Consider the following 23,661-nt stretch of genomic DNA (forward strand, 5'->3'; position numbering starts at 1 on the left):
AAGCCCTGACTACCGGCAGAGTCTACAGACAACAGCTGAACGTCCACGATCCAGCCCCAGTGGCTGAGACGGGAGGCACAACTGTCGACTTCCAGCAGTATGTGCGGCCCATGTCAGATTATGAATGGATTACTTTCCAAAGCGATGAGAGAGTGTACAGAAGGACACTGGATACAAAACTGCTCCAAGCAAGATCTACCTACCCCAGGGGCGCAGAGAAGTGGGGCAGGCTGGTGTCCATTCTGATTAGCGCGTTCTTCAAGAATGGAATATTCTCCGCGACTCAACGCAATGGACGTCTGTATGGATTCCAGATGCTGAAATATGTCACCAGAATCTTGAAGAAGTTTCCCATCCTTGTCGATTTTCCGGAGGAGATTACATCTGACTCGCTGACCACTTGGAATAGAAACACAACTCTGCTTCATCCGAGAGAGAATACAACCGGCGCTGCGCTCCTCTGGAACTGAGACAACTCGACAAGAAAAGAAAGTTTCCAGGAATAAGCTGACATACCTCTCGCAACATCGCAAATCAAAGGCAATCGATATCATCCTGAACAATAGCTGCTTTCCTGAAACTCCCCCCACGGTTAGTGACACATCCAAAGTGTATAACTATTACAAAGCCAAATGTCAAAGTGTACCGAGAGCTGCCACTCCAAATCTGGCCACGCCCCCCTGGTACAACTTTATTGACAAAATAGAGCCAGGCTATTTCCCAAACACCCATCCGTTTACAACAGATGAGGTGGATTCAATTCTGTCCTCCCTACCCAATAACAAGGCAAGTGGATCTGATGGAGTAATTTATGAGACGTTGAGAGCCACCAGGCCCACGTCAACCAAAACTCTTACTCATATTTTCAATGCCTGTCTGATCAATGAGAAAGTGCCTGACTCCTGGAAAGGTGCCCTCATTCACAGAATACCAAAAAAAGACAATATTCCTGATGACCCTTCCACTTGGCGTGACATTTCATTACTCCCCTACTTTTTATGAAGTGCCATCTCAGCCGCATCCTGCCCTGGCTGGTGGACACAGGAATTCTCTCCCCCCACCAGAAGGCCTACATCAGTAGACAGGGAATGAATGAGCATGTGTTTTGTTTAACACGTTCACTGCCGTCGACGAGTTAACTCGTCAAAAAAAATCCAACGGTTGACTGCCGTCGACGAGTTAACTCTAAGTTTTTTTGACGGTGGGACGTGGATCAAACCCTTTTACATCTCCTATAAAAATATGGGAGCTATTGAATGTGTATAACCTATTTTACCGACCCACTAAGTGGCGACAGTGCTCTCCAGACTAGAGGAAGCCGAGCAAAAACAGCAGCGTGAGGAAGCCATTCTCATGAAAATGGATTGGCGAAAACGCTTTCGCTTTCGCGCTGGGAGCTGGCGGTGGGGCATTCCAAAAATAGATTCTGGGTGCAACACACTTTGAAACACCAGCAGAAAGCCCAGAATCGCACGCAGCTTCATCCCAGCTGAGCTCACAACCGAAAACCCAGAAACGAACGAGCCCCATCCAGACTCGCCCGACGAGCGGCCGCCAGTAGCCAGGCAGCACAGACAGGCAGAGACTCGCCTGTGACAAACGCTGCAAAGCCACCAGAGACACACCCACGGAGGGAGGAGTTTGAAGGAGAGGGGGGTGGGGGTGCTGTTATGGAGGAAATTACTGTTCAGAACAATATTGTTTAGATGTCTGATGTCTCACTGATGCCAAAAATAAATAGTTAAAGTGACTGTTCTATCGAATTTCACAAAAATGCATTTTTCTCAGCTTTCCTTCTCAGACGCTGAAACCATGCTGTATTCAACTGCTAATGCCTACATAACAGAACATGATTAAAACTAACTCTTTTAGACAGAGAAAGCACACATTCTATTAGTTCTTTTGAGATATTTTGTGTTCACAAAGTCCTAGCAGAAAATAATCCTCGGCTCTTGAAAGATGAGCCAGAATCCTCAAAAAAACCCTTGGCAGAAGCTACCTACAGTATTGAAAAAACGGTTGGCAGTGAATGTGTTAAAAACCGGAATAGATTACTTCAAGCATGAATCATCTAGATTCTACACAGTGTTTTTGGACTTCAGGGATGCGTTTGGAACACTTTCCCATCGGGTGATGCTTCATGCACTAGTGTCATAGTTTTGTAATATCATTCTTTATTATGTTACTTTTTGCATTCAGTTATTCAGTCCTCATTCATTTAGTCTTGTGGTTCATACTCTGTTCTAACTCTGCTGTCATTCCAGACCCAGCCACTCCCACCTGCCTGTCTTCCCTCAGTAGTTTCACCTGTGTGCCAATCATCCCCACTCACCTGCTCCTCATTCCCTAATCAGCTCCCTAGTATATCTTCATGTCCATTCCACCAGCTCTCTGCCAGATTGTAATTGCCATCCACCGAGAAACAGCTCAGCTCCATAGCATTCGGATTTTTGATCTTGTTCTGTATTTTCTGCCTTAGTTAACCTTTTGGAATCTTGCCTGTTTTACTTCGTTTCGAACTCAAGCTCTCACTAGTGCCTTAAACGCTGCAACGCAGCCCTATGGAAGACTGTTATTTTGCTCCAAAATTACTTTTCATTAAAACCTGACCACCCACCCGTAGGTGGCGTGGTACCCCCTGGGACTGACACGGATCCACGTGACTACGTCACGTCCTGCCAGCCCAGGGATAATCACTTCCGCTTTCTTCCAGCCGCTGAGAAGACGTGTTTCTAGAAGCTCCACGGTTAACTATGAGTTAGCTCTTTTACATAGCTTTAGATACTAGGCTCGTTCCGTCTGATTTGCCCACCTCAAGAGGGTCGCGTGGACGGGATAAAGCAGGCTTCGGGGACCCGACCCTGTACCCTTCACCCTGCGGCGTCGGAACAAGTCATCTAAGCTAAGAGTATCTTCCTTAGTTAACTATTGTTTAGCTGCCGCCGTGCAGCTCATGTGAACGTTTTCCCCGGCTGGGGTAACGTTGTTAGGCTTGAGCGCTGACTCAGGTCTGCACTCATAACTCTAGCTAGGTTGCATACTTGCAGAATAGCTTGTACCGTTAGCACTAGAACAACAGGCTAAATAGCACAGTTGTCACAGGTAGCTAGCTTGCATCCGTGCGGTTGCTTCTGTTTGCTAGGTACTTCAGGAACGCCGGCTTTAGAGCGCGCGCGTTAGATAGTTAGCTAGTTTGCTCAGTGCAGCTAGCTTGGACTACCTTGTAGCACTCCAGCTATCTGGCTGCGTCCCCAGACAGGGTAACGCACCCGGTTATTGTGGCAGATAGCTAACGTGCACACGTGCAGTTAGTGTCTGGGTGCTAAGTACTTCGCGCCAGCTACCTCTGTGTAGGGCGCGCCTTAAGCGAGAGTAGTAGCTAGAAGCCATGCTCTTCAGTTAGCTAGATAGCTAGCTTGCTCCCGTGCAGCCAGTATCTAGTGATGTGTAGCACTCCAGCTCTTACTGTTGCAGGCTTAGCTTGCACGTTAACCTCGTTATCCCTGTTAGCAGAGAGAGGGGGGAACAGCTAGGTGCTGTATTAGCTGTGAGGCTACGCTGGCCGGTTACGACCGGCACAATTAATTTGATGTGTGCATGCCTAAGGGCAGGAGCACGCCGCTCAGGCGTTGCTGGCTGAGATTTTAGCTGGGCGATTCGCTAGCTAGGTGAGCTCACCCCGCACGTTGTGTGGGCCGCTTCTCTCAGTACTTACGCCATCTTAGCCAGCTTGCTTGTCTGCTAAGTGTTGCTTGCCTCGTGCAAATAGCATATACTAGATTGTAACTCCCTCTGAGGAGTTTCTTCTGAGATTGACTAGCTTCGCGGGCCGCTGGCCTTTGCTTGCGGTCACGCTTGCTTCCCCGTGTTACTCAGGGTAGAGACTCGCTGCACCGGCTTGTGCGCAGGCTTGTGTTAGCGCACGCTTGTCTCTCAGTGCTTATGCTAGCTTAGCTAGTGGCTTCCACGTCTGTTCTCTCGGGTTAACAGGTTGTGGGTATTGGTGCCCCCCCTTCGGGATGGGCTATTGCCGCTTACGTTACCATTGCACGCGCACGTTCGCTAGCCTCCGGGTTGCTTACTGTCTAGCCTGTGCTTCTTGCTAGCCTGCTAGCTTGCTTAAGCAGTACTCCCGCTAATAGGGTGAGCCCTGTGGGAGCTTGCTATTAGTGGTTAGCTTCCTGCTTCCTCTTGCTACTGAGCAGGGAAGGTCAGGGAGGGGATGGGCCGTGTGTAAAACTACTTTGGCCGAGTATGAATCGGCACGTTAAGTGCGTGTTCTGCCTTGGGCACGAGCACGCTGCACAGGCGCTGCACAGATAGCAATATTTAGTACTGTTTAGCACAGAACGATAGTATTTTGCAGATAGCTGGCGTGCACCCGTGCAGTTAGTATCTGTGTGCTAAGTACATTGGGCGCGAGCTACCTCCGCTACAATAGACATACTGCTCCTTGCTGTCGCTACGCGTCCAGCAGGGCTTACAGCTCGCCAAGGTCTGGGCTCAGTGCCAGCCTTTGGCTTGTAGCTCTAAGGACAAGCCCACCGCCCTTGGTGCCCAAGGCCCGGGGTGGTTGGGAGCTCTCCATGGGTCGCACTCCCTTGTTGGGGCGCCCCCTGCAAGTGCAGGGAGCCTGGCTGGGGGCACAGCGCACCTTGGTCCATGGCCACGGCCTGGCCTCGGTTGGCAGCGCCCAGGTCAAGCCCACCGGTTGGCTCACCAAGGCTGGGCTTAGTTCCAGCCTGCGGCTTGTAGCTTTAGACCCACCGTCCTCGGTGCCCAAGGCCCGAGTTCGGTCGGGAGCTCGCCCAGGGTCTCATACCCAGCATCAAGGCTCGCCTTGGTCCATGGCTACGGCCTGGCCTCGGCTAGAGGCTCCTAGGACAGCCCACCATCAATGGCACCAACGGCTCATTGCTGGTCGGGAGCTCGCCTGGGGGCCGCACTGTCGGACAAGTCCACGTGCGTCTCGAGAAAACGTTACCTCCGCAGTCCCCCCAGCCTGCGAAAGGCGCACGGCAGGGGGGGGGTTACTTCGATACAACAGCGCATCAGTAGGCGGAGCTTGCGTAAGAAGTTCTCCCCCAGCATGCACAGCTTCTACGGAACTGTCCATGCGGCGGGGGGGCGTAGCCTCTCACGTCCCGCCCCCCCATCAGGGCACCGGATCAAAAGGTCCCGGTGCCCAGCAATATGCTCACGACGGGTTCCGCTCCTTTGGCCACAAGAGACCATCTTGTCCAACAGGCTCGATGCCTGGGAGCATCTATGTTCCCCGTCCCCATTACGGCGCACCCTCCAGAGGGGATACGCTCTACAGTTTGCCAGGCCCACACCCACGTTCGACGGGACCCCCGATCTGGCCGTGGAGGGGGAGGCCATGGACATACTCCACAAGGAGGTTATTCGTTCCTCGCCAAAGGGGCGATTCGCTCGGTTCCCAAGGCAGGGTTTTCTACCACAGGTACTTTATCGTGCCCAACAAGGACGGCTCCATGCGTCCAAAATTGGACCTTCGGCGTCTCAACAAGACGCTGAGGAAGTCCCGTTCCGAATGCTCTCTTCCCCGCCTGTTCAACGAGTTGAGACAGGGGGATTTCTTACTTCCGGGGATCTGGAAGGTGCGTTCTTCCATGTCCACATGGTCAGGAGACACAGGAAATACCTGAGGTTCTCCTTCCTGGGGAAGGCTTACGAGTTCTGTGTCTTGCCATTCGGCATGTCTTTGAGCCCGCGAACCCGCACGGTGTGCGTGGAGACATCCTTGGCTCCCCTCCGCGCGAGGGGGATCCGCGTCTTCCTATATCTCGACGACGTTCTCTTAGCGGCCGACTCGAGGGTCCGTGCCACGGAACATACCAAGGTGGTGACCGATCACCGGCAAACCTTAGGGTTTTTGGTGAACTGGCAGAAGAGTTGCCTCGTCCCAGCGCAGGCGGCGGCCTTCCTGGGGCTCGAGCTAGACTTCCTGCGAGCCTTTCGCCAGAGCGACAGGCTCGCACGGTTCGGACAGCAAGCCAAGGTCTGTGCCCTCGGTGTCAGTGCATCAGTGCACAGTGATGTTGGGCCTGATGGCCTCAGCACTGCATGTGCTCCCGCTAGGGAGGCTACACATGCTCTCGTGGTCCAAATATGGTTCTCAGGCTTCGCCTGGACTCGGCCGGGGACCGTCATCGCAGGGTTCCTCTGACAGGTCAGGCCTGGCAGGTGCTGGCTATATGGGCGGACCCCCGTTACCTCTCGAGAGGTACTCGGGCGGGCCCTGTCCCGCTCAGGATGGTGATTCGCACAGACGCCTTCCTCTGGAGAGGGGGTGCGATTTGCGGGCATTTTTCGGCGAACGTCCGGTGGGAGGCTCAGGAGCTTCGCCACATAAACGTGCTAGAGCTGAAGGCGTTTCGCCGGGCTCTGCTTCAGGACAAGCCCACCATCAATGGCGCCGTGGGCCCATTGTTGGTTGGGAGCTCTCTTGGGGACCGCACTGCCGGACAAGTCCGCGTGCGACCAGACTCGAAAGAGAACGTTGCCTCCGCAGTCCCCCCGGCCTGCGGAGGTAACACTTCCAGCGGCTCACACATGGGCACCATGTCCTGATTCGCTCAGACAATAGGGCAGCGATCGCCCACCTGAACAAACAGGGGCGGTGTGCGGTCGGGGGCGCTGAACCATAGCGGGGATTCACCTGTGGGTGTATCCCCGTCTCCTTTCAGTGTCAGCGGTCTATCTGCCGGGACGGCGGAGTTACGACCGGCCTGCTGTCTCGAGGCAATCCCCGTTATACGGAGTGGTGCCTCCACCCTCGGGTGATGGAACAGGTTGGGCCAGGTTTGGTCGCGCCTGCGTCGATCTCTCGCATCGCGGCGCGCGACACACTGCCCACTGTGGTTCTCGATCCAGGAGGACAGCCCCCGTTAGGTCATGACGCGCTAAAAGCGCACGCGTGGCCGAGCGAGGGGCGCTATGCGTTTCCCCCGACCCCCCTGATCCGTCAGGTGTTGGACAGGGTGAGGGAACAGCGCCTCCGGCTCGTTTTAGTCTGTTTTGGCCCAGGCAGACATGGTTTGCGGACCTGGTCTCCCTGGCGCAAGATCCGCCCTGGGCGTTGCCGGTACGGGCCGATCGCCTATCCCAGGCGGAGGGGGAGGTGTTCCACCCCTCCCCAGGCAGGTGGAAGCTAGCGGTCTGGCTCCTGAACCGGACCAGTTGCTAGCCCAGGGCTTGCCTGATAATGTGGGATGCACTATGCAGCAAGTAAGGGCGTGGATCCAGTGAACTGCAGTGTGCGACCAGTTCTCTGTTTCCTTCAGAGCCTGCTTGACGCGGGTCAGTCCCCGCAGTCGTTTAAGGTGTACGTAGCCGCGATTCTGCTTGCCATATGGGAATTGAAGGGAGCACCGTGGGGGCGTACCCTTTGGTCTTGCGCTTCATGAAGGGGGCGCGTAAACTGCGCCCGCCGTCGCGGTGCGTTTTTCCCCCAAATCGGACCTGGTTACGGTGCTGGACGGGCTAACGGGTCATCCGTTTGAGCCCTTGGACTCCGACGATTTAAGGGTTCTGTCTTTAACACATTGAGTGCCACAGCGCTTCAGTAAAATTGTCTGGAGCCTGTGCCAGATTCACTTCCATTCAGTTGAAAACAGCTATAGAATTTTTTCTATTATGGCTATATTAACGGGGCTGGACTTTAATGAAACATTGAACACTCCTGCTTCTTCCAAAGAAGAAATTTTGTTTCTAGACAGTTCCATTATGAAATGACAGCCTCTCAAAAAAGTGCACTTTCAAGGGTTTTCTGTCGTTTTTTTTTTACTTTCCAAGATATAGTCCCTTTTATGAATACCTTTTGCACTCTAATTTCGAGCACATTCACTGACTCTGGCTGGTGTTTTCTGATGTGGTGGCGTGTGGTGTGGTTTCTGTGCAGCCTGTGTGCCACACACCCCTCTCCCCCCCCCCCCCCCCCCTCTCTCCACCTCTGAGCTGCGGGCTCCTCCCCACACGCACAGAGTTTGTTTTTTCGACTCCGTTTTTGCCCCGGACAGATCCCAGCGCCCATCAAGGAAATGATGCGCGCTGGCAAACGCGACTGAACGAAAAGGCTTGGCCGTTCGGCTTCGGATGCTGGCTTTCTAGGAAATCGTGTGGAGATAGATAGAAGCATAAGAGCTCAGTTGTGAGCGCGGATGCAGCCGAGCCCACTCTCCGCTGTAGACAGAGCAATATATACGGCTCTGGCAGAAAGCATGCATCGGTTTCCACGGCTTTCTCCGCTGTCTCCTGTACAAAGTAAAGGATCTGAGGTGGGTGGAGCAGCTCCTGTGACGATGTTTAAGGTGGCGCCGTGTGATCCCTTGAAGGGATTCATGCTCACTGGCTAGGTACGACCTTAAACAGCAGAATTATGGAATAATATGAATTATGATTTTAGGACGTCCACAGACGTCCTTGGCACTCCTCGTTACTTTTTTTAGGACGTCCACAGACGTCCTTGGCACTCAATGTGTTAAAGACCGCGCTGCTGCTGGCCTTGTCGTCAGGAAAGAGAGTTGGTGACCTGATTGCCCTCTCGGTGCAGCAGGCCTGTGTGGTTTTGGGAATGATGGGCGCAGGGTTACGTTGCGACCTAACCCGGCTTACCAACCTAAGAATATTAATGTCAGCTTTAGGTCTATGGTCATAGACTTATCAGCATTCTGTCCCCCGCCGTTCAGTTAGAGACGGGTGAGGAGAGACGTTTGCTCATGCTGTGCCCCGTAAGGGCGCTCTCGGCCTATGTGGCCAGGACGCGTTCTTTACGCATTACAGATCAGCTGTTGGCTTGCTTTGGGCAAAGGGCCCAGGGGGGACCCCTTTCCAAGGATCGCTTATCACACTGGATAGTGGAGGCGATCGCGTTGGCATACTCTGCCGTGGGCAAGGTTCCCCCAGAGGGTATCAAGGCGCATTCTACGCGAGGTGTTGCGACATCCTCTGCGTTGTTGCGTGGTGTGTCGGTGGAGGACATGTGTGCCGTGGCCTCATGGTCCTCTCATCACACTTTTGTCAGGTACTGCGGTCTCGATGTGTCCGGTTCGCAGTTCGCGCACGCGGTGCTGTCGGTGGCAAGAAAGTAGTATCGTTGCCACTCTAATATGTCATTCGGTTAGGCATAAACGTTGCCATATGGCCGTGGTTCACCGGTGCCTTTCGGGTCGCCCTGTGGGGTGCTCCCGGCAGCAAGGTTGGTTGAATGGAGGCACTAGTGAGAGCTTGACTTCGAAACGAAGTAAAACGTTAGGGTTGTGCTACAACCCAGGTTTTACGAGTGAGAACGAGAGCTCTCACTACCCAGCCTTGCTGTGTCGATGCGTCACGGGGTGCGTCGGATCTCAGCGGGCTGGAAGAAATTAGAGTGATTATCCCTGGGCTGGCAGGACGTGACGTAGTCACGTGGATCCGTGTCAGTCCCAGGGGGTACCACGCCACCTACGGGTGGGTGGTCAGGTTTTAATGAAAAGTAATTTTGGAGCAAAATAACAGTCTTCCATAGGGCTGCGTTGCAGCGTTTAAGGCACTAGTGAGAGCTTGAGTTCTCACTCGTAAAACCTGGGTTGTAGCACAACCCTAACGTTTTGTTTGTTGGAGTTTGTTTTGGAGTAAAGACTTTTGACTTTGGAAACTTGTCTCTTGAGTCGTGCATTTGGGTCCAGGTTTTGTATCTGATCGTGACAACTAGAGGAGATCCAGCTGCCTCAGCCCTTTGTGAACGTTGTGTCCAACGTGTACCAGGGTTCATTCCTCCAGGTTATATGTGGGCAACAGCTCACCGAACCTATTGCACTGGAGGTGGGAATAAAAACTGGCTGTCCCTGGAGTGCTGTGAACTTCATATTGGCCCTCAACCAGTGGATGAAGTGGATCCATCAGTGTGCTCCCCTGAATGTGCGCTCGCCCAACCCTGTCCAGGGGTATGCCGACGACGTCCAGGTGTCATCACGGCAGGAGGAGGTCGTCACCAACATGCTGGCCCGCACGGACGAGTTCCTGCAGTGGTCGGGGCTGGAGGTGAAGCAGGCCAAGTGCGCTGTGTTTCACGAGCGCCGCTCGGGTGGAAACCGCTGGTATAAGGCCAAGAGAGACACACCCCCATCCTTCCTTGTAATGGGCCAACCCATCAGAGTCTACTCCCGCCACGAGACCTACCCATATCTCGGCCACAGGTTCAACATCGCTGGTGAGTGGGGGGAACAGGTTGAGGAACTCACAGTAGAGTTCCTCCACCGTCTACATCTGGTCGACCTGTCCCCCCTCCCTGTTCCCATGAAACTCCAGGCTGTGAGAGAGGTGGCCCTGGCAAAAGTGCAACATCTGTTTGCCAACGTACACATCCCCCTCAAGAGACTGAGAGAGATGACGAACACAACCGTGGAGCTGGTCAGGAAGTGGGTGGGTCTCAACTCTCACTCCACACGCAGCATCATCTTTCTCCCATGTGGGGAGGGCGGGCTGGGGGTCCCCAATGTGGAGTGGACCTACACAGCCACCAGACTAGCCCACCTGCTCCACATGTTGAACAATGCTGATGCCACAGTCCGAGAAATGGCCAGGGCTTCTCTCCTGCTGGACCTACGGAGGAGAAAAGTTCCCCTGGCCAACGCAGATCAGAACAACTACCTGGGCTTCAGGAGAAAAGAGTCTGGGAAACTGGACTCACAGGACAAGGGCTTTGGGGTCTGGTCTGATTGGCCAGACCTCAATGACCTTTGCAACCGGTCCGGAGTCCAGGTGAAATGGACAAAACTCACCACACAGACTGAAGTCCCTGTCTCCGATGAACTGGTCACAGACCCCTGTGTAGCTGTTGAGGCCACCATCACCACACAACAGGGAGAAACCAGCAGACTGACCACAGAGTCAGCTAGGAGAGTCCTGATTAATGCAAAGCAGGCTGAGGTCAGGCAGCACTGGTGTGGACTTAGACTGCAGGGGAAACTAGCGTGTCTAGGATTTGCTGACCATTCAGTCTCACACTCAGTTTTTAACACATTGACTGCCAGCCGTTTTTTTTTGCTGTAGGTAGCTTCTGCCAAGCCGTTTTTTGAGGATTCTGGCTCATTTTACAAGAGCCGAGGATTCTTTTCTGCTTGGAGTTTGTGAACATACAATATCTCAAAAGTACTAATAGAATGTGTACTTTCTCTGTCTAAAAGAGTTAGTTTGTAGAGTTAGTAGTTATGTAAGCATTAGCAATTGAATACAGCATGGTTTCAGCGTCAGAAAAAAGATTCAGAGATAAACGGCTTTTTGTGAAATTCGATAGAACAGTCACTTTAACCATTCATTTTTGGCATCAGTAAGACCTAAACAATAGTTTTGAACAGTAATTTCCTCCATAACAGCAGGAAACTCCCCTCTGCTCAACTCCTCCCTCCGTGGGCGTTCTTCTTGGCTGCAGCGCCGTGTCACAAGCACTTTCCTACCTGTGCAAATGCACTTTCTCATACTCTCGACCTCTCAAATAAATTTCTGAATAGAAATTAAATTACTCTAAATTAGAGCGAAAAAGAAACAAAAAAGAATGGGTTGAAAATCCCATTCTAAAAGCCTTTTATGGCTGTTTCCAATTTGGTGCTATTTTGCAAGGCAAAATCGCCTGCTGCACCACAAGCTTGTCACCAGTCTCACTGCCCCGCTGCCGCTGTGCGGCTGTGCCTGGCTGTGTCTGTCTGCGTGGCCGCTCCCCGAGGAAGCCCGGCTGGACTCGCCCGCCTCCCGGAGCCCTGGCCGAGAGCTCCGATGAAGCCCCTGCGACTCTGGTCATATTTACGCTGCGTGCCTCAAAGTGTGCTCCATCCGCAATCCACCATGCAAGTTTGCAATCCCGCACCGCCAGCAATCAGCGCGAAAACGAAAGCGCCTCCGCCAATCCATTTTCATGAGAATGGAAATGGATCACACTGCTTTTTGCTTGCCTTCCTACTTCCTTGTCGCCACTTAGTGGGTCGGTGGAATGGGTTGTACACGTTGTACACGTCCAATACTTATATAAGAGATGTAAAAGGGTTAGATGCACAACCCACCGTCAAAAAAAAAAAAACGATGCCAACGACGTGTTAACACGTCGCTGGCAGTCAACAGCTGGATTCTGAAAACGTGTTAACACGTCGTTGGCAGTCAACGTGTTAAGAACGCTGCGGTTGGTGAGGACATTTTAAAGTTTGCCATCAAAGCGAGACTGCAAGTGCTACCCACGCAATATAATCTGTCTACCTGGTACCCCCACACTCACAATCCATTTTGTTTGAACCATCCAGATTCACAGCACCATCTAGAATCCACAGCACACATAACGAATGGATGTCATGCATACAAACAACTGTACATAGCTCGCAATGACCGTATTGTAAATATTGTGTCTGATGCAGTCCATAACATCATGCCTGCTAGTGCAGTACTGTATAAGCACAGTAGAGTGGTACCAGAGTGGTTTGGGTCTGCCTGTGATGTCTTTGCTAATATCCCCAATACACCCGACGCTGTTTTTGTTGACACCAGCCATAAGCAGGTGCAGATGCTAGAGGTAGGCTGTGTCTTTGACCTGTACATGGACCAGGCATTCCAAGACAAATATATAAAATACCAACCACTACTCGAGACCATCACGAGCCTAGGTTATACTTGTAGATACAGTGTGCTTATATTTGGAAGCCTGGGACATGTACATAAATGCACCATGAGAGGCCTGCAGATTGCTGGCCTGACAAGGGCAGGAGGCAAACAAACTGTCAAATATTGCTCTGTCTCAGCAATTATTGGCAGTCTAGCAGTGTGGAGAAGGAGGTGCTATGTGTATCCATAAGTGCTCAGTATTAATTGACCCTGATATATTTGTTTCCCTGCTTATGAAATGTAATTTGTGGAACCAAATAAAGTATTTAAAATGTGTGTGTGTGTGTGTGTGTGTGTGTGTGTGTGTGTGTGTGTGTGTGTGTGTGTGTGTGTGTGTGTGTGTGTGTGTGTGTGTGTGGGTGGGTGGTGGTGGTATGTAGTATGTGTGTATATATACACACATACACATACACACACACTGTATGTTGCATGAGAAAGAAAAATGTGTCTGTAGCAACACAAGAAATGGTGACAACAGTAGATACACTCCGAGTCTTACTTTGTACGATGCCGGTTTGACTGGATGTCTGCAGTCCAGGTCTTCGTCTGTCATCACTCGTGTTCCTCTCTCTGTGGAGATGAAGGCAATTCATTATGACAGATTAGAAATGTTTATAAAGGTAGTAAAACAACTAAAAAAGGTTTTATCTGTTGTTGCTAGCAAGCAGAGTATGGAATTAATGGAAAGTATCAGTTGTAGTGACATCTAGTGGACATAAATCACGAGTACAGGCCAGGGTTGGGCAAGGAGGGCCACAGTCACATGGCCCGCAAGGGACTATGCCATAGTCCCTAGTATATATATAGTAAAATCTCAACCCATATCCTATAGTCATAGTGTCCAGGTTCATTACTGAACTCTGGAGGTTTGCGTTTAGAGCGGTCACTCTTACAGCTGGGTGTTGGAGACTCTGCTCTCTGCCTGTGGTACTGACCTCTGCAAACACAAATGTTTGATATATATCATCATTAGTTCTAGTAAAGACAGACAACAATGGGTGTGACGTTGCACACTGTCACTGTTTCTGCCCATCTGGAGTTTTTCATAAGGAGAACAGCTGCTTCTGTTCTGATGCTAATCTACACTTTAACAATCAAGTCAACTTATTACATTATTGGGTTCTATTATGTTGAAAGGTCTTACATGATCAGTAAAATATTATTACAATATCAGCCAGGACATTTTTATTGTTGAAGTTATTACATTACTAGGTTTATTAGTTTTGATCAAGTTAAGTGCAGATTTTACTACATTTTCAAGACTAGTGCAGTGTCCATACTTATGTCTACCCTCCCCCCCCCCCTACAAACACTGCACTCTGTCAGGTCCTCCTAAGCGCACTCCCCAAGTATGAAGTCGATCTGACAAACGGATTGCGAGATAAGCGAAGGACAGACAGAGAGAGAGAGGGTACTGGTGTCCTCCTGAGACCCAGCAATGCATTTCTGTGCACTGTAGTGCACATCAGTTGATGCTTAATTCCTCTAATACTATACATGTGACTCTATTGAATCCTGATGTCCCTTACAGAGGACAACCATAGCTTTCCAATGATATATCATGTGTGGGGGTGTGGCCATGCCAACTAGCCTTTACCTGTCTTTTGAAAATGGCTGCCGTCACAACAAGCACATTTTATGGAAGAAGGAAAGAGGTAAGCATGATATTCATATTTAAAATGTTTTTCAATGTTATATTTTGATTGTGTCATGATTTCCCCCCCATGTCATGATTGTACATTTGTTAGTTAGGATTTACTGCCATTTTTTGATTTCTCTGTGCCCAGCTTCCCCTCTGGCACAACCCCACAAGTCTGTTCCCCATTTTTAATCACAGTAATGAGTCTGATGCAAGGCCAGCCGTGGAGGATCAGGAGGGCGTGGTGTGGCCAGACTGGAGACTACAAAGAGGCAGACTGCTGTGAGCTCTGGATTGCACTGTCACATTTCTTCCGTGTTCACTCTTGCTAGTGCACGGCCAAGGTCAGTTATTCTCATTGAGCCAAGCCAAGAAAGCTGCCAAGATTTTTGAGGCAAAACATTTCAACTCTTATTTTTTCATCTACAGGACCAGAGCTCCAATTTTTGTTTCTACAACCAGGAGTTCATTTCTGGACTGGACCTGGAGACATCCCACTGTTTGGCGTTGCCGAAAGACTTTTCAGTTCCCGAAATAAGACGTCGGGTTTTTTTCCATTCAAGCTATTAATAAAAGCTTTAAAACTTTCTCTGCCTCCTGCGCTTGGATCCTCCCTTCACTGGTTCTGACAGATTGTTTTTAGTAAGTAAACTTCTAAGGAGAATCTTGAGTGAGTTTTCAGAGCTGAGCCTATTTCTTTTCAGGGGGAAAAACAGTAATTGATTCATGTACACTGTAATGCACATCAGGACTTACTGTATGAATGAATGAACAGCTCTGTGACAGAGTGTGAGAGGATTCTCAACAGAATCATTGATGGAGATTCAGACATAGACCTTTCAGTGTCCAGATGATGTTATCATTCCCCAGATGATGATGTCATCAGTGATGTTGTCAGTCTCTTCATAATTACAATTCCAAAAGATTCCAGTTTTCATAGCTGGCTTTATTTTAATTGTTTATGCTCGACATAAGTCCGTTCGTGCACTACAGTGCTAACATTTTAATAAAGTTAAGTTAAAAAAAAATCTTTGAAATGTGTTCTTTACCACAACACTTAAAGTAACTACGACCAAGATTTCCGATTGTTATTAAACGGTCTAAATTTAATATTGATGCCTCACATCTTACCTCTAATAGTAGATGAGACCAACGCCGAGTGAACCGGCAAGTGCTGTCTTGCTGATTATAGTCTGTGTGCGGGCCGGCCAGATCAGGAAGTGAAACAAAGGGTTTACGGCAGCCACTTCAGCCATAACTACAAAATTACTTTCAAAGAAACTGTTAGACTATAACGAGAGATGTTCGCGACAACAGAAAGTAGCGAGGAAACTGTTTTGGGTCTGTTGCTACGGCCGTAAACCGATTTGCTCTGCCTAGCAATGGGTTACAGCTGCCGTAAACCGTTTCGCTCTGCCTAGCAACAGACCCAAAACAAGAAGGACGGCTTTCCACGCTACTTTACGGGGGTTTCTACACTTGCGGACATCTCTCGTTATATTCTAACACTTTGTTTGAAAGTAATTTTGTAATTTATCCAAAGGAATTCAAAATAAAATCCCCCCTCTGGGTCTCAGGAATGTACAGTATGTCACTTCCAGGGGAGAACTTAAATACTGTACAAAGTAGCCTGAAATTTTGTAGGCATAAACAAAAGTAAAATCAGAATCAGAATCAGAAAGACTTTAACACATTCACTGCCACCAGTTTTTTTTTTTACTGTAGGTAGCTTCTGCCAAGTTTTTTTTTTTTAGGATTCTGGCTCATCTTTCAAGAGCCGAGGATTATTTTCTGCTAGTATTTTGTAAACACAAAATATCTCAAAAGAACTAATAGAATGTGTGCTTTCTCTGTCTAAAAGAGTTAGTTTGTAGAGTTAGTAGTTATGTAGGGATTAGCAGTTGAATACAGCATGGTTTCAGCGTCTGAAAATTTAAGCTGAGATAAATGGCTTTTTGTGAAATTCGATAGAACAGTCACTTTAACCATTTATTTTTGGCATCAGTAAGACGTCAGACATCTAAACAATAGTTTTGAACAGTAATTTCCTCCATAACAGCAGGAAACCCCCCTCTCCTGCAAACTCCTCCCTCCGTGTGTGTTCTCCTCCTGCCTCCGTGGCTGCAGCGGGTGTGTGACAAGCGAGTTGCTGTCTGTGCTGCCTGGCTGCCCCTCGTCGGGCGAGTCTGGATGGGCTCGCTCGTTTCTTGGGGTTTCGGTTGAGAGCTTTGATGAAGCTTTTGCGATTCTGGTCTTATTTATGCTGCGTGTTTCAAACATGGACCTATTATAATATGGACTGGGCATCAGACTGGTTCAGTGAAGCCGCTGCATGTTAGATCGCCGCTCTGGCGGCTGAATCCAGTATTAGGTCACAAGGCCCGCCTCCCCATGTTAGTGGATGGGAAAATCAAAACCGAAATAATCACAGTATACGTCAGATCATTTTTTTCCAAATGTGGTTTGTATCATTTTAGATAGTCATTATCATGCTAATGCCTGTGCAAGTGGTCATTTTTCTGATCAGTTTGTTTTTAAGTAGTTATTTGACATATAAAAAGGGATAAAAATGGATGATTGACAGCTGTGGCAGCCAGTCTCAAGCCGTCATTGGCTGGACAGGCTCTTCACAGTATAGAACTAGCGTTAGTTTTACATAGACAGGACACAGTGCTGCTTTGTGCTTTCATCATGTAACGCTGCCTGGAGGTCTGGGTGGCTCTGCCCGGGACAGAGGGTCTTAGCACGGGTAGTGGCTCCCTGGAGGTCGGGGTGGCTGTGCTGGCTACCAGACATATCAATGGACCGCAATAAAAAGAACATTGTTTTGAGAAAGGCACGCGAGGAATTAACGTTGGTTGGGGACTGAAGTAAGTTCAGAAAATATGTGTTTTAGTAGTTACTCCAGCTTAAGGTGACCAGATTTCTCAAATGAAAATCGGGGACATTTTGTGGTCCGCTAGGGGGGCCCGGTGGGGGCTGTGCCCCCCCGGCTTTTAGAAAATTGTGTACATTTTACAGTAAAATGCATAAATCTGGTGCACTTTGAGAGCAAAAGTAAGAGGCTAGATCTATGAAGAACTTTGTGATTTTGAAACAATTGAAAAAGAAGCAGTTTACAATGGTTACTAGTTATCTGGCACATTTTACCACAAATTAGACAGCCTAGGTAATTCATGGGAAATAGGCTACTGGTGTATTGGTAGAGTGGCAGGAACATAGAGAGGGACAACTTCTCTCTTTGACCTCACCAACTGGTGGATCATTTATTCACACAAAACAAAAACATTACAGTAGTGATTTATTACCTCAGTAAACACTTTCCTTGAGTTTAGGGTGTCGCTCACCAGTTTCAAGTATTCAATGGCCACATGACCATATTAACTGCTAATTTAATATTAAATGCTGACAAAATAATTAAAAAAATCATGTTAATACTAAAAGGCAATTTTAATGATTAAAATTGTAATCTAGAGATAAATATGACCTATTGTGTTAATTTAAACCAGGGGTTATCAAAGTTTTGATGGCTGAAGGCCAATTTAGGGAACAGTAGGCTAATGACTAGATAACAATGATCCATCGCCAATCATGTTAAAAATTGACATTTTTTTCAATGGAGTTTGGTGTACATAAAAACGTTACTGACTTCTCTGCAAAACCGTTTTGAGTTAGTTACTGCACTTACTTACCAGATAGTTTTACTGTACTTTTAACTATTCAAAACAACTGGGATGGATAACCCGCTGAATGGGGTCCGGTAAACAAGGACGGTAGCAAAAGCAGCAAGCAGGCGCCGCCTCTCGTTCGCCACCTCTGGGGTCGCTTCAGTTGCGGGCGGCTGGGTCCTGGGAAAACCACGGCACGGGCAGAGGGAGAACATCTACTCTGTGATCTACTCTGTCACACACAGGCAGCACTTTGCACAACGTGCGCACAACGACAGGCTTTTGTGGTGCCGCAAATGCTCTGTTATCGAGTTTCTTGCCAGTATTATTATTTGACTTTGTGGCCAAAATCGGGGACATTTTCGGGGACAGCTCCAGCCGGGGACAGAGCACCGAAATCGGGGACTGTCCCCGAAAATCGGGGACGTCTGGTCACCCTACTCCAGCTACGTTAGCAATAGCGTTAGCCACTTTCGCTAGTCGGCTGTTTTTCATTATTTATCGGCTTAATATTACTATAACTTAACAACCGATAACGATAGCTGGAATAACACAATAATATAGACATATTTTCAGAACTTACCAGGTTGTCCAACTGCCAGGAAATGTGTTTTATAAGATGGGGCCTAGTACGCAAGCACCAGCCATGAGCTAATCGCTAACGGGTTAGCCGTTAGCGTCACATAAACAGAGGTTTTATTTTTGGTATTAAAGCAACAAACATTTTTATATGGATATCTCAGAGAAATGCTTTGACTGTGGGGCTGTTCGTTCTTCACAAGCTCCTTTCTTAGCTGTTGTAAGGATATACGGTAGTTAACAGAGACGAGACTAGGCAGCTAGGCTAACGTTACCACTGAGCTATATTAAATGGAACGTTACAGCAGGCTGCCCTACCCACACTATACCAGTAAACAACGTAGCGTAAAGCGTCAAGGTTAGATTTGTAAAACCAACATTTGCTCCAAAAGGAATTAAATCATAAAGTTAATCAAAATGCCACGGAAACATTAGGCTAGCTTAATCAACACAGCAGTGGATCGGATAATTTCCCCAGTGAGGCCGAGAGGAGCCTCCACTTCCGGTCCGGGCTGAGAGCACAGCAGCCCGGAGGAGAAATCTCCGACAACCAAAATCAGATTTTCGTACAGGCGTCATTTTGATAAACTGATCTCATAGTGGGACTCTTCCTGGTTACTTTTGGCGAGACAAAAAATATTACAACTTAAAGTGTTATATTTACAGAGCTAGACTGTGTATAAATACACAACGCACTGTGCGCATTCTAGAAACAGCAGCTCTACATAAGAAAGTTCAGAGGGGCGTGGAGCTCTCACAGGTTCTCAATCAAAGGCACTACTGCGCAGACTCTGGTTCAGTGATCTGGCCGGATTTTGGCTTCAATACACATACAGGGCGGAGATAGGGACGCTCTCTCCATTCATATTATAACTCAATGGTTTCAAAGTGTGTTGCACCCATAATCTATTATGCAAATTTGCAATCCCCCACCGCCAGCTCCCTGCGCGAAAGTGAAAGCGTTTTCGCCAATCCATTTTCATGAGAATGACTTCCTCACGCGGCTGTTTTTGCTTGGCTTTCTCTCGTCTGGAGAGCACTGTCGCCACTTAGTGGGTTGGTAAAATAGATTATACACATTCAATACCTCCCATATTTTAATAGGAGATGTAAAAGGGGTTGATCGACGTCCCAAAAAAAAAATCTTTTTTTTTTGGACGAGATATCTCGTCATTGGCAGTCAACCGTTGGTTTCTGCTTGAGGAGATATCTCGTCCACGGCAGTGAACGTGTTAATGATCCCCGGGGGGAAATTGGACAGGTTACAGTAGCTCGCACTCAGAACACACATAGCATAAAATACAACAGTAGTAAAATGCGATAAAGTAAGCAAAAATTAAGTAGAGTAAAGTATAATAAAATATAATATAAAGTATAATAAGTAGGATGTACATTACGTGTCAAAACAAATTGCAGTTATTGCACACTGGACTTATATTAAGTCAGCTTGCCCATTACACGTGGCTCAGCACGGAACAGTTAACCTATCGGCTGACTCAGTCTCAGGGAGACTGAGCGTCTCCGAGGTGCTCTTTTAAGTGAGGCGTTAAAGAGTCCAATGGCCACAGGCAGGAATGATTTCCTGTGCCTCTCCGTATTAACCTGACGCTGCCAGACGGATGAGTTTGCTTCACATTCTGTTTCACAAATGACATCCATCTGGGTTCGGCCAAGCTACATTGCTGAGGAGGGCGGTCACTTTTTTCAAGCTACTAGGCAGGTGATTGGATGGACCGTCTGTCACCGTCTGGGCTTGCCAACGCCAACCAATCAGATCGACTTCCCTTCATGACGTAGCAGCGCCTGGTAAACACGAATAGCTAGGACTACAATTGCTAAATAGTTAGCATGGAGGTCGCAGATTTGTTGCTGTTTTTGTAAGGTGAATATTGGGTGCAACCATTGCCTATTCAATTTGCCAAAAGAAAGAAGAATTACTGCAGATGTCTGACTGAGGATGAAGTGCAGGTAGGCCATTTTGCACGTTAAATGTAACTGATTGGATTAACTGATGTTACGCTAACGTTAGCAACATTTGGAGGTTGGGGTGCTACGTCTGATGATTGATGATTAATGTTAACGTTAACAGCAATTCATTACTAACACATATCGTTGTTTGTTTCTTCAGGGAACTGATGACACGATATGACACTGAGTGGCACGCACCCTGGACGGCTAACGTCATGGAGACGCAACGCTCTCTAGCCTTTATGATCATGGCAATAACAACCAAATGCTTTGATACAATATAATGATTTAACGGTACTATTTAGCATTAAGGACTGGTGAATTTTAGCATATCTGTCAGTGGAATGGTAGATGTTTACGCATGACTGGAGAATGTTATTTGCTTACTTTTGTGATTGTAGCGAAGCTAGTGTGCTCGCTGGGGGCAAAGCTTTGGGGCTTGCCTCGTGAAGTGTGCTGGATCGTGTATGAAGGCTCACGCGCTCTGATCGGTCAGAATCACGGGGATGGAGATAGGGGCCGACTGGTCGGTCCTGGGACGCGGTTGAAATACCACTGGTATGACTGGGTGTAAGACAGTCTGTCGCCAGGGCCTGGCCGGTTGCAAGATGGCTAGGATTCAGTTCGGGTCCGGGTTTGGTTTCGCTAATGGTTGACATTATTAGGGTAGTAAGAATACCTGAATCAAGCAGGAATCTCTCGGATGTGGTGTAGCGTCACGGAACACTTTGTTTATATGGTCGCGTCCGTTGTATGACATCACGTCATTGGTGATGTCACAACGTTCGAGGTAGCTATGACATCATCGGTGTTATGTCTGACATCGCCGATGACCTCACAGGTGAACTCTATGCTATGACATCATTGTCATCGCTGATGATGTCATCATCATTACGTCGCTGACGTGTCGGCTGGTAGGCATCGACTGCCCCAAGAACAGGCCTGACGGTGGGCCATTATGGACCGTTTCTACAGTGATAATAAACTAAACGGAGAAAAGACGGCTGTGTGGTGTTGTTGTTACATAATCTGCTGGTCTTGAGGCACGATTGGGTAAAATGATAAGATGATGTAAATTCATAAAGATGTTGATGTCAGATGAATCTGCGAAAGGGAGCTGCCTGGAGCCCAGAGGACGTCAACAGAGAAGAGGAAAAACACCCTTAGGTTACACCATGCAGCATGTATTTGGATATAATCTCAAACTTTAAGAATGGTTCCTTGTTGATTTATTCCTAGTATTGGCTCCCATGCCGTTTGTTTACCCCCTATCTAAAGTACAAGTGCAAAATCTTAAGCTATGTTCTATCGATAAACCAATTTCTCGAGTAACAGCTCCAAAATATCAGACATAAAGGACTACTATATGCTTGTGAGAGATATATTCACACTTAACAATATAATTTATGCAAGCGTTATACGGGGGAAAATATCAGATAAACTGATTGTTATATCCTGAGATCTTTAATCTCGCCTGTATAACATAATATGTCACTCGGACACCAACGTGAGTTAACGTGGTTTATTAAACAGCAGCCAACATTCCAATCATAGCAGAATAGACTAGCTAGCAGTAAAGGGACAATACATCACACTGATCTTTGCAGTTCTGTGTTGATTAGCTAATATTTCAGTGGCATTTTGATTAACGTTATGATTTATTTCTATTTGGAACAAAAATGATTGTTTAACAGATTGTATGTTTACTGGGCAGTGATGAGAAGGGCTTTGTGTTTGTGTGACTTGCGTGAATGGCTACTGGCTAGCCATTCACTAGCCTTACAGCTAGCTGATGGCTGCTAGATGGCTGCTAATAAGTTCTCCCAGCCTAGCAACGGTCTGAAGGCTATCTCCCCAAATTCTACAACAATGTCTTGTTTACTAACGTTCATAGTTGATAACGTTACAGCAATACAGTTACGGTTTCGTACTCACTGTAAGATCAAGTGTTTAACGTTTATGTTAGCTTATTGTTTTGAATAGAATGTTTGACTAGCTCACTGGAGCTAGCCTCGGTAGCCGCCGCCATGTTGAATAGTGAAAGAACTACAAACGCACAAGCGCCTCTCGGTGGCGTCACACCCGGTCTCGCCTAAAGCCCGCCCGTAGCTCACGCTGATTGGTTCGCCTGGGTGGCAGCCGATTTAGGGGCACTTTACACGAGGGCGGTTTCCTATGGAAACGGGGAATTATTTTATCGTTAGTGCCTCCCGTTAAGACGGCGACCGCGAATTCGCGCTTAGGAAACGACACATTTTGAAACCACCCTCTAGAGTGGAATTGTTGGTGACGCTTCCCGCTGAGCGCTCCATGTAATCGGTTAGAAACGAGAAACTCTGACGTGCCTGCACACGCGACAAACGCTTGGCAACATTCAGAATTAAGCTACACTGCGGCCGACTTCAGTTACATGTTCATAACGAGCGTTACTGCTGCTGCGAGGAGCCGATGGCTGTACCCGGTCGGCATTTAATGTTAGGCAAGCACATCAACAGTGTTTTCTCACTGCAGCCTACACAGTAGACAGTGTCAGCACAGCCTGCGCTCCCGATCCTCGCTGCTCGTTAAAGATTTCCAAATAGGCTTATTCTGATAAACTGGTCACATATATGTAACGTTCTCACTCTCTCTCAATATTACAACTTTAAAACAGTTTGTTTTTTTAGCTTGAAAACAGCTTTTTGGCAAGTCTAAAAATTACTACGGTAGCCGTAATCTACTTCCGTGTCTAAAACCCAGAAAGACGATTACGAAATGACGTCATGTAGAAACGTCCGTGGAGTGACGAGCAACGCCCCGTTGACCATCACAATGCCACCTAACGACCTGGCATGTACATTACGGCGTTTTAAAAATTCAACAGCGCTCATGTAAATGGGGAGAAGGTGTGAAGGAAAAGGTGTGAAGGAAACGCTATTGTGTCGTTTCTTCCAGAGACTGTCCTCGTGTAAAGGGCCCCTTAAACGCCAATCTTGAGCCAGGTCCAGACGGAGGTGGGATTGTGAATTTGTGGAACAATGCCGCCCCCATCTGGCGGAGTCAGGCTATCTCCATATTGCATCTAGGTGGGATCAGCCTCTCACTGAACGTGCTCCTGTGTTTGACTAGCACGCCGTGGAGTGGGTGCGAGTCATTGCTCATGATGGAGCGTAGCCTGGA

At 48.3% G+C, this 23,661-nt stretch overlaps 1 protein-coding gene across 3 annotated transcripts in view; it reads right to left on the reverse strand.

Moving 5' to 3' along the window:
• Positions 1 to 23,661, reverse strand: part of LOC310777046 (NLR family CARD domain-containing protein 3-like) — a 126,683-nt gene that overhangs the window by 58,187 nt on the left and 44,835 nt on the right. For all 3 annotated transcript variants that reach the window (XM_083637294.1, XM_083637296.1, XM_083637295.1), the window contains one exon: positions 13,148 to 13,218. In XM_083637294.1, the coding sequence (XP_083493420.1) occupies positions 13,148 to 13,218 (71 nt within the window). The remainder of the gene's footprint in view (positions 1 to 13,147; positions 13,219 to 23,661) is intronic.

The sequence above is a fragment of the Poromitra crassiceps genome (assembly GCF_964638095.1).
Source record: "Poromitra crassiceps genome assembly, chromosome: 5".
NCBI classification, from domain to species: Eukaryota; Metazoa; Chordata; class Actinopteri; order Beryciformes; family Melamphaidae; genus Poromitra; species Poromitra crassiceps.